Below are 14,691 nucleotides of genomic sequence, written 5' to 3'. Positions count from 1 at the left end.
TTTATTGTTCTTGCCAGCTGGGCTCTGAACAAGTGCTATATTGTGCTGACCTTTCCCTATAATGGGCATTAAGTATCAAGTATAACTATGTTGTAACACAAGGGCAGAGTGGCAGAATTCATTTTCTTCCTGAAGACCAGAACCATTACTCAGCCCCATCCAGTACTTCAGCACCAGGGACAGCTCAACTAACAAGGCTGGCTGGAAGCTCTCTCCACTAAGAAAGGGCTGGCAGCTTTGTAGCTAGTTTCAGTTTCATGGGGGAAGGTGAGAAAGGCAAAAGCTGCGTTGTCCATGGTCCATCTCAGAGAAGTAAGTCATTCGCTTAGCTATAGAAGTGGTAGACAACAGCACGAGTATTTGAATACATGTTTGTATTATTCTGTATGCTCTACTCTTAGTCATTAAACTATTTACCATGACCTTGAGCAAGCTACTTAGCTGTTTAAGACCTTCATGAAAATAAATATTGAAAATCTGAATATCTCCAGTGTGCTCTACGGTTCATGAGTCATAATTAATGAGGATAAGACATAAGGTCACGCGCCTTCAATAGTGGTCAGAATCTGACCTATCGATTTTGCCAATCTCATGTTCATCACTCTTACACTCGCATGCCCGTATTCTAGACACACTCAGGTTCTGGTGATTCTTCCAGCTCCAAGAGCCATGAGATCTTCTTGAGTGGCTGCTTCTGTAAATATTATTCCTTTCTTCCTCCGCCATTTCCCACTCACACATTTGCCTGTCCTATGTTTACATATGATTTTTGTATGTCCATCATTAATTTTTATGTTCACCTATGATTTGATAGGCATAAACCATGATGAAGTGAGAGCAATCACAGGTTGTATTAATAGAAGTCTATGTGTTTTAGAGAAAGGAGGTGGAAGGTCCATTATGAAGAGAAAATTCTGAAGGAATTGGTGCTAAGTTCTGAACACTGAAACTTAAAAATTGGAGATAAAATTGAGTTACACTGAGATAAAGCTGAGAAATGTAGGGTTAGAATCTCAAAAACATTCAATATATACCCAATAAAAATATATTTTTTAGAAACCAGAGTTACTAACATGGTGGTTACCTCTGGGAGGGCCTTAACTGGGAAGGAGCATAAGAAAGCTGAAGTGCTGGAAATGTTTTGTGGTTTGATTTGGGTGGACTCCTGTGTAAAAGTTCATTAAGCCCATACTTAAGATATGCCTTGTTTATTGCATTTATGACAAACTTCAACATATGAAGACAGTAATGCCAACTGAGAATGAGGGTTTGGAGTATGTTAAGTAAAAGAACTTTACGGAGGGCACTTTAGCAATAGATATCAAGCATCTTAATCAGTTTCTTGGACCACACTTTGTAAACAATTATAGTGACTATGGTGTCTCATTAATTCAACTTAATTGAGTGAAGAGTAAATGGCAGGATATGATACTTACGAAGAACATTTACAGGGAATGAGATATGAGTATTCTTTAGGACATTTGGGAAATTCCAACAATGCTCATACAATCCTCTCTGTCATATTTTTTAACTACTAAATAAAATTTTGCAGAGGGGCATTTTTAGTTGGGAATAGGGTCTAAAAGCATGATACGAAACCATAGGTTCTATGATATAGCTCAATCTTTCTACACTCATACTGGAATTCTTTATTTAACAGACTACATCCTTGCCCATGGAATAAAAGCAGTCTTCAGTTGCACTGAAATAACCCAGGACTTTAAATAAGGGCTTCTTCCAAGGCCTTTGAATGCTCCTTTGCCCCTGTAATGTAATCTTAAAGTTGGGTTATACATGGAGAATATTTGACCAGCTAAGGGTGCAAGACGCCCAGTAGGTGTGGGGCATCTCCAATGCTCAGCTCTTACCATCTGCAATGAAGTGCTCAGGTACATGCAGAGTCACCTTCACGGTGAGTGGACAGGACATCTGGCTGCCACACACCATGGCCAGGATGCAGGAGCTCACAGCAATCAGTGTCAGGGCTGTCTTGTTCACTGGGCTTTTCAGCAAACCTAATAACACAAACACACACAAAGACACCTAAGTCTATGAGGTGAGAAAGTGGGGATAGCATTGAATCTGGAAATATTGTTGTCTTGCAAATGGGAAGATGGAAGAAGAAAGCATATTCTACAAAGTATGTGCTTGCAATGACATCTCAGTGGCCCCTTGTTTGGTTTTGTTTTAACTCTCTGACAAATGGGTTTATTATTTCTTTGGTAAAGACAACAGTAATAAAGCTTCCTGAAGGTCATGGCAATTTTCATTCCTCCACTCCTAATTAAGATGCCATTCTTGCTAATGATCAGATACTGTTAAGCTGTCTACTGTCTTTGGGAGCTGGTGAGAAGACACTGTGTTGCTGAATTCACAGGGTGGAATAAGCACAAGCTTTAGAGGCTGACAATTATGGGTTCAAATTTGGATTGTAGCCCTCATTGGCTATGGGACCTGTTTCTTCAGTTTTCTTATTCACAGGATGAGGATAATATTATACAGCTCACAACGTTGTTGCAATGATTAAATGGCATCCTGTGTATATTGAATACAATGTCCGTTACCTAAAAAGATTTCCATTTTAGAAACTATTAGAGGCTAATCAGTTCAAATCATTTTCACAAGCCTTTACTGATCACCCACTATGGGAGAAAAACACATAGCAGAACAAGAATAGTTCCTGCTCTTCAGGAGGTTATAGGTTGGGGCACAGGTAGGCTTCTCCACACCTAATTCAAATTCAAGGCAAGTTGTGTTAGGAGTTAGTAGAGAGGGTGTAGGATGGGGAGGGGAGTTTTGCCTTGGAAAATTAAAGACAATTTCACAGATTCAAAGGAATGAGTAGGCTGGATCTTCAAGGCAAGGAGACCACTAGGCCAGCAAAGAGAGAATCCATGGATTATGCCCACTGTGTCTCACTGTTTAGGTTTCGCTACTCATATCTATTTTCCAGGTTTAAATTATCATTTTGTAGAGCAAAGTCTCCCAAATTTCTATTACCCACCGGGCTCTTCCTTGGAGCAAACTTTTATGCTCAAATCTCCTGGGCATCTTTCTATGGATATCCCATGGGCATGACAAAAAGAACATACTCAAAGCTAGTCATGTTATCTTCTCCTGAAAGCCTCCTCCTTCTTCTCCTGAGCTGTCTTACTTATTGAAAGTACCACCATGCATACTGGTCAGAAACCTACATGTCATCTTTCAGTCTCCTGTCTTCCTCTTTATAGCATCTAAATAAGATGGTATCATCTTATTTATTCTATGTCCTTAGTATCTTCCCCTCTTCACCCTCACCTCTTCTGTTTTGTTTGCTTGTGGGATGAGGGGGGTGTAGACACTCCTTCCCATCCTATTTCCTGCTGAACCCCTTGAGCACTTCTAGAGCACCTGGCAACAGGCTGTAACCCATGTTCATCAGCCTGGACCTGCGACCTTTCATGACAGATCCTTGCCCTTGGACCTCCTGTGGCTGTCTAGCACTCGGCCCAGATATGGGCAGGGCTGCACTGCTACAGTGCCACCACCATCAACACTCCCCATCCTGCTAATACTAGCACAGATGTTATTTCTTTTCCACTTGTTTCCTTGCTTCCATTACTCACTTAGATTAATAATAAATATAAATTCCTCTCCCTTTAGGCAGACAAACTGCCTACATCTGATGTGTTTCTCAAAATACCTTATTCTAACATTAGAGTTTGGTAACTAGAGTAAACTTCATGAAGGCAGGCACTATGTCTTTTGCTCGCCACTGCATCCCAATGCCCAGCACAGTATCTGTCAGTAAATGCACCATAATTTCCAGAGATAAAAGGAACAGTAGTAGCAACTAGACACAGTTGCTGACCAATCAAAAAGCATGCCAACCTTAAACAGCCAACATTGCCAGACTGATGGGTCCTAAAGGATTAAGAGCCCATGCGACAGCCCACTTTGGAAGTTTTTGTATGGATATCTACTTTTCTTAATAAACAGCAAGCTGCTTGAGAGAACGGATCCTGTCATTGTCTTCTTGATGTCTCTCATTCCAAGCTCACAGCCTGGAACCTAGAACTTTCTTAATTTAAGAATAGGATCCTGAACTGTACTGCCAGTCTTAGTAAAATGTATAACATATGGTAGAGACGCTTCTTATATTTGTGGTCATTATACTTGTTAAATGAAAGAGTAGATAAAATTAAAGTGATGCTTCTGGTGTCAAGAGATGAAGACTTCCTAAACCTAAAATGAGCACAAAAAAGAGAACATATTTTATCCCTCATCTGGGAGCCACAAGAAGCTATTTCAAATTTTGACAATATAAACATTTTAGTAGCTAGATAGCATAGCAAGCTAACAGCAATGTTTTCTATAGGGAAACAGTCTACTAAGGAGTGTAGACTAGGGGTTGGTGCCTTGCACAGGTCTTTCCTTAAAATGTCAACATATTACCATGAGTCTAGATATTTAACAAAAGTTCCAAATAACACTGAGTTTTTGCTCTAGACTCTATGGAGTCTATTCTGAGGGGAAGAAGATGCTGGGATGAGTCCAGCATGAACAAGTTCTTGGGAGGTAAACCAGGTCCAGAAAGAGAGTGAGATGTAGTTAGAAGCTCCTGGCACTGGTGAGGCAGATGCCCTGGATGGACAACAGCATGTCTGAGAAGGCAGCTCTCAGACTTGGCCAATATAGCAACAGAAATGGATCTGATCAAGACACTCCCTTCATTAATTAACCAACTACCAGACACACCTCTGAGGCTCCACAGGACTGGTTTCTGAAGTGGGGAAAAAGAATTTAGGGGCAAAAATGGAGTTTGTTCACACTCTCTCCCTGGAATCATGCTGGGTGAATTGTATCCCTAATGTCATTTAAACCTTCATAATAATGCAGGGTCTTTAAGATGGAAGCCCTGGTTGGGCAGCTCAGCTGGTTAGAGCATCATCCTAATTTGCCAAGGTTTTGGGTTAGATTCCCAATCAGGGTACATAGAAGAAACAACCAATAAATGCATCAATAAGTGGAAGAAAAAATCTGTCTCTCTCTTTAAAATTCAATAAGTAAAAAAATTTTAAAGTATATGTTTTTAAAATATTTTTAATTTAATTATTTTTCAAGTACAGTTTTCTGTCTATTTCTCCCATTCCAGCCCACCCCACCAGGTGCTCCCCACCTCCCTCCCATTTCCACCTCCCTTAGTTATTGTCCCTTTGTCCTTTATACTTGTTCCTCTAAATCCCTCCCCTTTTTCCCTTTAAATTCCCTCCCCTTTCCCCTCTGGTCGCTGTCCCCCTGTTCTCTATTTCAGTGTCTTTGTTTATATTTTGCTTGCTTGTTTGTTTTGTTGTTTAGCTTCCTGTTAAAGGTGATATCATATGGTATTTGTCTTTCAACATATAATGTTAAAAGAAGAGAGAGAACTAGGTAAGGAGTAGAGTCACATGAACTTTATGACCCTCAGTTTTTTCATCTAACAATCAGGAATAAAATGATGTATCCTTTAAGAGTGTTGTAAGAACTAAATGAGACAGTAACATTCAATGCCTCACATGGTTTCTGGCACATGGTAGGCCCTTGGTAAATGATCATTTTTAAGCCAGACAGTGGCATTCATTTAATCACTGATGGCAGAAATCAGGATTTACTTTCCCCTTTGTCCAACCTATTATCAAAACATATTGGAAACTGAATTGTTCTTTAGAGAAACTGAAGACAAAATGAGTGGAGACTGAAGGGAGAGTTGTAAGCAGAGGGAGGGAGAGAAGGGAGGGAAGAATGAGAATAAACTCTGTCCTGGGGCAGTCATTTACTCAGCAAGGGCCTGAATCACCGCAGTTGTCTCTGAAATCCAGGGAGAAGAAAGCATGCAGGTGAAGTCTCCACTCAGGCCAGATAACAGTGGAGTAGCCACGGGGACTTGGGGAGTTTCCATAGCAACTGGACCTGGCAGAAACTTCACAGTGGGACTCAAACAGAGGTGACTTTTTAGGAGTTCCTGGCCCAGGGAACTAAGCAACAGCTCTTAGCACTGAGTATGTGCTGTAGACAGCGGCCAGGTGGAAACTACCTCTCTAACATTTACCCCCTGCTCATCTAGGTCCTGTACTGCATTGTAGGAAGCAGGGGCAGAGAAAAGAACCTCCATTTCTCAAGTGCTTACTATGATCCAGGCACTATGGCCAGCATTTCCATCCATCCATCTGTCCGTCCATCCGTCCGTCCATCTGTCCATCCGTCCGTCCATCCATCCATCCACCCATCCATTTGTCCATCCATATAACCATGCAGTCGGCAAATTTTTTAGTAAATATCAACTAGCTCCTTGCACTGTTCTAGGTATAGGGGAACTGCTATTGAACAAAACAGCCAATGTCCTTGAGGCTTACATTTCAGTGGAAAAGAATCACCTTATTTAATCTTTACAGTGAACTGTTACTACTACCCTGTTTTCCAAACAGGGGAGCAGGGATGTGAAATGAGTTGTCTGAGGTCACCCAGTGTGTATGTGGCCGGGACAGAATTAGAACCAGTTCATTCCATTCCCTGCCCCATATCAGACTGCCACCTATTTCACATAGCATGTAGTTGCAGAAGGATCATGGCTCTGGAGCCAGACCTGCCGATGTTCAAATTCTGACTGAACCATAAAATCTCCATGGGACAGGTACCAGCAACCTCAGTTGGGTAGGGTCGCCATTATGCTTGGTTTCCCTCGAAGTTTGCAGTTCCCTTCCCATCACTTTCAGGGGAGCAAGCAGCGCTATAGGAACAGAATGTCATCACAGCATATTGATTGCTGGAACTAGAGAAAGTTAATAACCTAATTTTCCTTTCATTCTCCCTCCCTCTTACCCCTCAACTCCTCGCACAGCAGAAGACGGTGGCACAAAATGCATTGCTGGAGAAATTCAACGGGAAATAACTCAGCATTGTTGACCCATGTGCTGCCTGTAATTTGGGGTTTGATTGATTCTCTGTTTGGAAATGCCAGGTTGAGAGAAGAAAATCAAATTTAACTTAAATTTGGAATTAAATCAATCATATTTTACAATGAAGAAAACAGATCTAGCCCCATCTGAGCACTGTGTGTGAAAAACGTAAAGCTGCCACACACCCATTGATTCCTTCCTCCTGATATTTCTGGGGCACAAGAGGTAATTCCTTTCCCTACACCAAGAAGTAATTTCTTTCTTTCAATGGCATATGAGAGTGAAGCCGGAGGGGAGAGGAATTCCAGGACCCTCGGACATTAGGGTGGAGGATCCCAGAAGGAATAGGCTGGAACTTGGTTCTAGACACAGGAATTTATATACAAACTCTTCCATTTAATAGCTGTTTAAGTTTTGACAAGTCACCCCCACTCTCAGAGCCTCAGGGCTCTAATCTATAAAACAAGTTTTGGCAAGTTACCCCCACTCTCAGAGCCTCAGGGCTCTAATCTATAAAACAGCAACACTAATCTCTAGCCAGCAAAGAAGCTATGTGGATTAAATTGGAGGAAAAAATCGCAACGCCAAGCACATACACTGAGGGATCTATGCACTCTTGCTAGCTTTCCTTTCATCTCAATTCCTCAAAATCTCACTGTCCAACACTGAGTATCTGCAACAGCAGGACATATGGTACCTGGGCTTAAGCCAGAACTCTGGCTTTTACATGTAGCTTCGAACCTCCATGGAGAAGTTGGTCACCTAAGCTTCAACGTCCTTATCTGGGAATTGATTCATTCAATAACTAGTTAATTTAGGTACATTTCCTAGATGCCAGACCTCCTATCTTGTGCCTTGCTGTTATTTCTGGTGACTACAAGTATTCACGAATATATTACATGCTCAATAAACACCTATTCAATGAGTGAATGAATGAATGATGGAATGTTTACATGTTGTTCCCCATTCTACCAAGAGATGCCAGTACTGGAATATTGCTATTGGTTCTTTTCTAGTCAAAGGTATTTTGTTTACTTTCTTCAGTCCAGAAATTGTGCCAGGAGCCCTTAAGAAGTCGCCAATCATCCTGTATATCAGGGTGACCACAGCAGATCACTGGTGTGTCCCGTTAACCTCACTGAATGCCTCCTGGGATTCCTGTCACACCTGAGCTCCGGTACCTCTGTGCTTCTCTGCTTATTTCTGGAAACTAAAATTGGGACACGTCGCCTGATAACTGCAAGTGTCACACTGGAGGCAGCAGGAAAGAATATTTGAAATTGGGGCTTTCTCAGAACTCTAGGAAAGGTGGCTCCCTCTCCTCAGTCTGACTCATGTCTGGATTCTGCACATACCACTTTAGTGAGATGTGTCAACTAAAACATCCTTGTCTTGTCTTGCCCATCTGGGAACAGGTCTCCCTTCGTCACGTCCTCTCAGTCTCAGCCATGAACTAGTTCTTGTGTTCTCTGGGTCTCCGACCTTGGCATTCTTAAATCAATAGCATCCTTTAAGTCATTTGTAATTTGCCCAATCCCCCACCTTCCACAGGATTTTCCTTGATAAAATCTGTGTAAGTGTTCACCCAGCCTTTCCACACTTGCAGAGACAGCAAACTCCACCCATACTATGCAACAATTCTACTCTCATACAGTGGTACTGAGCCAATTCTGCTGGCCATGTCAGAGGGGACACACTAACACTTCCTCTTAGAGGCAGCTATTCAGTTAGTTAAAGGTGGAAATTATGCTGCCTTGGGCTTCCTTCCTCCAAACCAAACATTGTTGGCTTCATTTTGCTGAAGTTAGTTTTTGAGTCTCTTTAGTAAACTTCTTTTAACAATGGCTTTTGTAGTAAATTACATGCCATCATCACCATCATGATCAGCACCACTGTCAGTATTAACATTTATAAAAACATGTGTGAGCTAGGCAATATAACTAAAATTTCTACATGCAATTTTTCCCCTATCCTTCACAAAAACTGCATGAGATACTCTCTATTATCAGCCACGTTGACACATGAAAAAACAGAGGCCACTAGTTGCCAGAGGCTACGCAACCCAAAGGAAACAGGGCCAAAATGGAAAACCACCTGACTTCATAACTCACTTCTCTATCAACATGCTAGACATGGCCTGATCGCAGAATAATCAATCCTCACCGCCATGCTGCTTGTGGACCTCTGCTTGCCCTTTGGTCCTCTGATGACTATGGGTGGACTCATGGTGGCTTCATCATCCCACCTGATACTGACCTCAGGTTTTCAAAGCCACCTACCTCTCTTAATTACCAAGAGAAAATTTATAAGGAAGGCAGAAGGTGAGAGGGGCTAGCCAGACAGTGTTTCCCTTCCTCTCTGACCCCAGAAAATACTACATGGCCTCCACTAGTTCAGAGTGCTACCTGGAGCCAGATCATTTATGAGTGAAGTCATTGGGGGACACCTTTGGCCAGCTCTGGCTCCAGGAATAAGAAGAGTTTCTATAGTGCAGGCTTGTATTGTGGTGACCACTGGCAACAGATGCTAAGTGGGGCTACAGAAGCTGGCTACTCCGATTTCTTTATGGCACTTACACTTACAAACGGCTGTGCCTCGGAATGTGAAGGGAAGTTCAAGGTGATAACAATAGAGATGGGGACAGTGGTGTTGGTGGTGAAAATGGCCCAGACAGTGCCATATTTTTTCAGTTCTTACTTTTTAAATTATCCCCAAATATCTCATTCACCTTTCACCAAAACCCTATACAGTGGGCCTTGCTATTGTCTCCAGTATACAAACAAGGAGCCAGAGAAGGAACGGTGAACTTGTGTAGACACCAAAGGATTAAGTGGGCCTGGAAGCCCCATGTTCTGACCCACAGCCTCGTGTTCTTTCCATGGCACTATTTCCAGGTCTTATGGGCCATGTTTGCAGGTAGGATTCAAATTTGGACTCCCCCACCTCCTGACCCACTGACCACACAAGTGTATCCAAATGTCCAAAAGAGTCAGTGTAATTTTAGCCACAAAACAAAATGTGTCATGGAAAGTTTTTTATTTTCAAAAAAAATTTTTGACACATGCTATATTTTACATCCATTTCTTGAAGGGCTAGAGCGCATCATATATCCTGGATTAAACATCTTTCAAAATGCCTGCATTGAATTCCCTTTAGCAGAACTTAACCTCATGTTTTCTAAAAGCATTAATTATATAGCAGAACTATTATTCTCTGGAACAAAGTAGAGAAAATAATGAGCTAGTGTAGCAATTAATATAAAGGTTGCTGTTTATAAATCAGCATCTCCCAAAATTAACTGTGGCCCCTATGCCAGGCACTGTGTTAAAGAGTCTATGTGCACCCCAACTTCTCAACGGCATGGCAAGTCAGGGAGTACTGCCTCCATCCAAAAATGGGAAAACCAAGCTTAACCATCTAACTCCAATGCCTGCACTCTTCTGGTTCCCAAGTGTTCAAAAATAATGGAGTTTTAGAGCCACAGGAAAGGACATACAAGGAAGGAAAATAGGCAAGTACAGGGGCCAGTTGAGGAGAATAAGACTATTCAACTGATACTTAGTAGGCTGACAGATGCATTAGGGGAAGGGAAAAGGTGCTATACTTAATAGATGAATTTTCAGTGTGCAGATAAGAAGCCGTGGAAAAGATGATTTGAACAAGCTAAAGTTTGAGAAAGGCTCAGAAATAACTGAGAAAGAAGGAGGAAAGAAAGGTGGTCCTTGGGTTTCAGATTCACAGGTAATCATCAGCTGGGATTGACTTTTTTTTTAAGACACAAATGCTTGGTCCTGTGTTCACCCTCTTGCTCAGCTGCATCACTGATTTCAGCCCATGGCACCCATGGAGAGGTGAGTGGCAAAGAAAAGCTGGGAACCAAGCAGTGGCTCCAAAGGCACAGAGCAAAGAGCAACCACACAAAGGGCTACCGACAAAGAACAGGGCCAGCCACCTCCCATCTCATGAAAGGCTCATTTTTACCTGCCTCTTTTCAGCTTGCCAAGTCATTATTGCATTCTTGTAGAAAATGTCACTGGACTTTGGTCCTTCCTTTCATGGAAGGAAGAAAGACATAATGTTTATTGTGCATTTAGTATTAACTAAGTCTGCCCTTTACCTACAGTCGCTTTTATTCCATATGTCCATTGTCAACTCTAAGCAAATATGCCATTATGTGACATTACAGGAAATGGGAAATCAGAGAATATAACTGACTTCCCCAAGGGCTCAGAACTAGTAAGGGACAGAGACAGACCTAAATTATATTGACTTCCAAACTCAAGTGTTTCTTTCATTACACCACACTGCTTCTAAAGGAAGAGGGCTTCCTCAAATGTCTGTGCTCCTTCCCCCTCACCTCTTTCTCCCAATTCTCAGACTGTACCTAAGAAATAATGGAAAAGGAGGCTTTGCCTGATGGTCCACATGACTTCTCCTGCAGTTAGATTCGCCCGTCCCTTTGCTTGTGACACTGCATGCATTCTCCACACTCATGTGTTGTCCTTCCTACTTTACTCAGTATGTCGGAAGTAGACCAACTTTTCAACAGCAGAGAATTCCCACCTCCTGAAAGTCTTTCTAGAACACTGCAATTCACGAGATCCTGAAATTCCTCTGAACTCTTAAGTATCATCTGTTCTAATTTGACTCACAGGATCTCAGAATTACAGGAGATGAAAGGGGCTTTGACCTTGACATATTACACAGTACAGGCAGCACCCTATAATGCTCCTCTTCATGGTTATCCAACCTGCATTTGAACATCATCTAACAGGGCACTGGATTAGCTCAAAACAAAATGAAACAACAACAAAAAACTGTGTCATTGATGATGCTAAGTTTTTTGGGGGAATTTACTATGTATGACACATTGTGCAAAATATTTTACAGATATTACTTTATCTAATCAATCATAAAGTTTTGTTAGCTCCTCATTTTACAAATAAGGCAACTGAATCTAGCCCAAGTGGCAACGCTGGGATTCACATCATGATCTGGATCTCAATGCTTTTATCAGTAATACATAGTCTCCCATCACTTTAACCTTCAGATCGAGGGCCATGACAGTATTAAATGAAGATCTGCTAGAGCTATAATCAGCTGAACATGTTTCTGCCTTCAAGAGTTCACAAAGTAGTCTCCCTCCCTCTTCTCCCAGGCAACCCTTCAGTTCTGAAGTTGGAAAATAGATCTCCTGGCCTTCTTTTGTCCTAAACACAGACTCTGTCACTGGACTCCTACATGCAGGAGAGAAGCATGAAGCCAGAAAGGCAGTGCTGGAGGGATCCCTTCCGCTTAGTGAGGCAGTCCAACCCATCATGAAGAGGCTGGGAGGCCAGGGAAACAGCCTTTCAAAAGACACACTGTCTGGGACCAGACCCAGATCCCTTCTGTTCCAGATCCCCCAACAGGGTTTCTCAGTTCACCATTTGGGAGAGTTGTTGTATTTTCTCATCTTCTGGACAAAACAGTACCTCTTATGCCTCTTCTGCTCCCTACAGGGCTGCCCACAGTATCCTACATATTCTTGCATGTCATATGGGTCCAACTAGAATAATCTGATCAAAGTCAATACACAATCAAAATGAACCATGACGAGATATTCTCACAAAACAATCTCAGCAGATTGGTGTAAAGTCTAAAGCAAAGTGGATTAAGGTAATGGAAGAACACATACTTCAAGGGTGAAGGACCTTGGGTTCAAATCCCAGGCTTGTCATTTTCCAGTTGACCTTCAGCATGTCTCATTATCCTAATGTATAAAATGAGAACAAGGGGGCTGGGATGGGAGAAATAGACAAAAAAACTGTACTTGAAAAATAATTAAATAAAATTAAAAAAAAAAGAGAGAGAATAACATCTGTTCCACAGAGTTGTGAGAAAGATCAAATAGGAAGATATACATTGCATAGTAGGTATGATACAGGGTGCAGCCAAGAGGGAGCCCCCCAAAAGGGATTTGGAATGGTGTCCAGAACTCAAGATGTATAGAAATTATTGGAGAGACATCCTCACCCCTTCCCCCCCAGGTGTGAGTTGGGGAAAGGGACACATGGAACAGGAACATGCAGGGCTGTTTTGTACCACCACAGCCTTGTAGCTAATCCATAGCCTTTGGCGGGTCATTTGGATATGTTAAATGGCTGTGGCCAGGCTTGGAGCTAGAGGGATGAAGTCACTTCCCCCAAGATGTAACTGGGGGCAGGTCCCCCAAGTTACAGTGCCCGAGTGGGAGTTTGGAGAGGATTGGCTCCAGGACATGGGGCCATACCTGCCCAGACTCACAATGGCAGCCCAGTAAACTTAGATAATACAGAAATACTGGCAGGTGTAACTGATTGTGGGAGGAGTCTGAAATGGGTACAGAGGAAGATTGGCGCAGGGATTTAAACCGAGACACGGCAGCCATTGGGGAGAACCACATGCTTTCAGCCAGAATGGAGGCTCCCACAGCTACATGAGAGAGAATCACCATGTAGTTTTAGCAGAGAGAGCCATGCAATTTTGGGCAGAGCGAGGACCCCCTCTTGAAGGGGAGAACCACACAGCTTTGCCAGAGTGGGGACCCCTGCAGCCAGGTGAATAAAGCCATGTGCTTTTGGTGGAGTGCAGACCCCTGCAGCTTTGGTAGAAGAGGCCCATGTGGTTTTGGGGTACTCCCTTTGGCTGCGTGGCCTGGGAAGCAAGAGAGACTCTGCCTGGAAAAATGGGTACAAAGAACTCTTGTCAGTGGATCATAGGAAGGTGCCACATGACTTTGGATTAATTGGAGATGCTGCCTGGACAGCGACACAGCTGACGGTGCCAGTGGCCTGGAAAAATGGACATGTGCTCTTTTCCTGAGTTACGGTACCCTGAATTAGGGCAGGGGGAGAAGGGAGCACAGGTGGATATCCTAAAGGACTCTGATATTTTAATGAACACAGGTTACTACCTTAGGTCTGTATGGCATTAAATAAACATTTCCTTTCACAAATCTCTGGCATTGAGAGATGTCTTCCCAATTGGCGACTGACGACTGGGTCCCATAGGTGGTCTGGACGGTATTAGTATACCATCTTCTGGAGTCCGGTCCCAGTGTATCTGTTCTGTAACAGGTACTCAATGAATAGTAGTGATGGTGGAACTCAAGAGTGGGAAAATTTTAGTTTAAGATGATACTTAATAAGCCTAGTAGTTAATGCATGTGAAAAGCTATTGTTTCAGCAACTGCCAGTATGGCCCACCCTGACTCCAGGCGACCACAAGCGATTGACCTGTGTGCTCCAGAAGAGACCATAGGCAATCAAGGTGGTATCTGAACTCTTGTGTTCCAGGGACAGGCAGTCTGCGGCTAGGACACAGGACACAGGACACACATAAAGAAAATGATCTGTCAGTGGATGAGAGGATGTAGGGAAACTGCTAGACTAGAGTTTTTATCTGATTAACCTCTTTCCTAAATTCCAAATCCCTTACCTACACTTTCTTCCCTTGAATTTCAGACCCCTAACCTATAATTTTACCCTCTTATAAAAAAGGCTGTCTTGAAAGAAAATGTAAGATGGCCTGTTAGGGTACAAACCCACTGTCTTCTCAGATTGCAGGCCATCTGAATAAAGCATCCATTAAGATTCAATCCCTGTCTCTGCTTATTGGGTCTGGTAGGTGACAGGCAGCATGAATGCTGGCTTTTCTGGTTTCAGTAGCTTTTATCATCATCATCACCATCATCATTGTTGTCATCATCAAATTAAGACCCGTGAATATGGAGACTGACCTTTGTTTTCAGGATATC

The 14,691-nt window shown here is 42.6% G+C and overlaps 1 protein-coding gene across 2 annotated transcripts in view; it reads right to left on the bottom strand.

Moving 5' to 3' along the window:
- The window catches only part of ASTN2 (astrotactin 2), an 817,144-nt gene that overhangs the window by 489,170 nt on the left and 313,283 nt on the right, over positions 1 to 14,691 (bottom strand). For both annotated transcript variants that reach the window (XM_037154714.2, XM_037154715.2), the window contains exon 6: positions 1,869 to 2,015. In XM_037154714.2, the coding sequence (XP_037010609.2) occupies positions 1,869 to 2,015 (147 nt within the window). The remainder of the gene's footprint in view (positions 1 to 1,868; positions 2,016 to 14,691) is intronic.

This window comes from Artibeus jamaicensis, unplaced genomic scaffold, assembly GCF_021234435.1.
Source record: "Artibeus jamaicensis isolate MK-2021 breed Jamaican fruit bat unplaced genomic scaffold, CSHL_Jam_final scaffold_1964, whole genome shotgun sequence".
Taxonomy (NCBI): Eukaryota; Metazoa; Chordata; class Mammalia; order Chiroptera; family Phyllostomidae; genus Artibeus; species Artibeus jamaicensis.
Note: the sequence above shows the minus strand (reverse complement) of the source record. Positions and strands in the feature narration are given on the sequence as shown.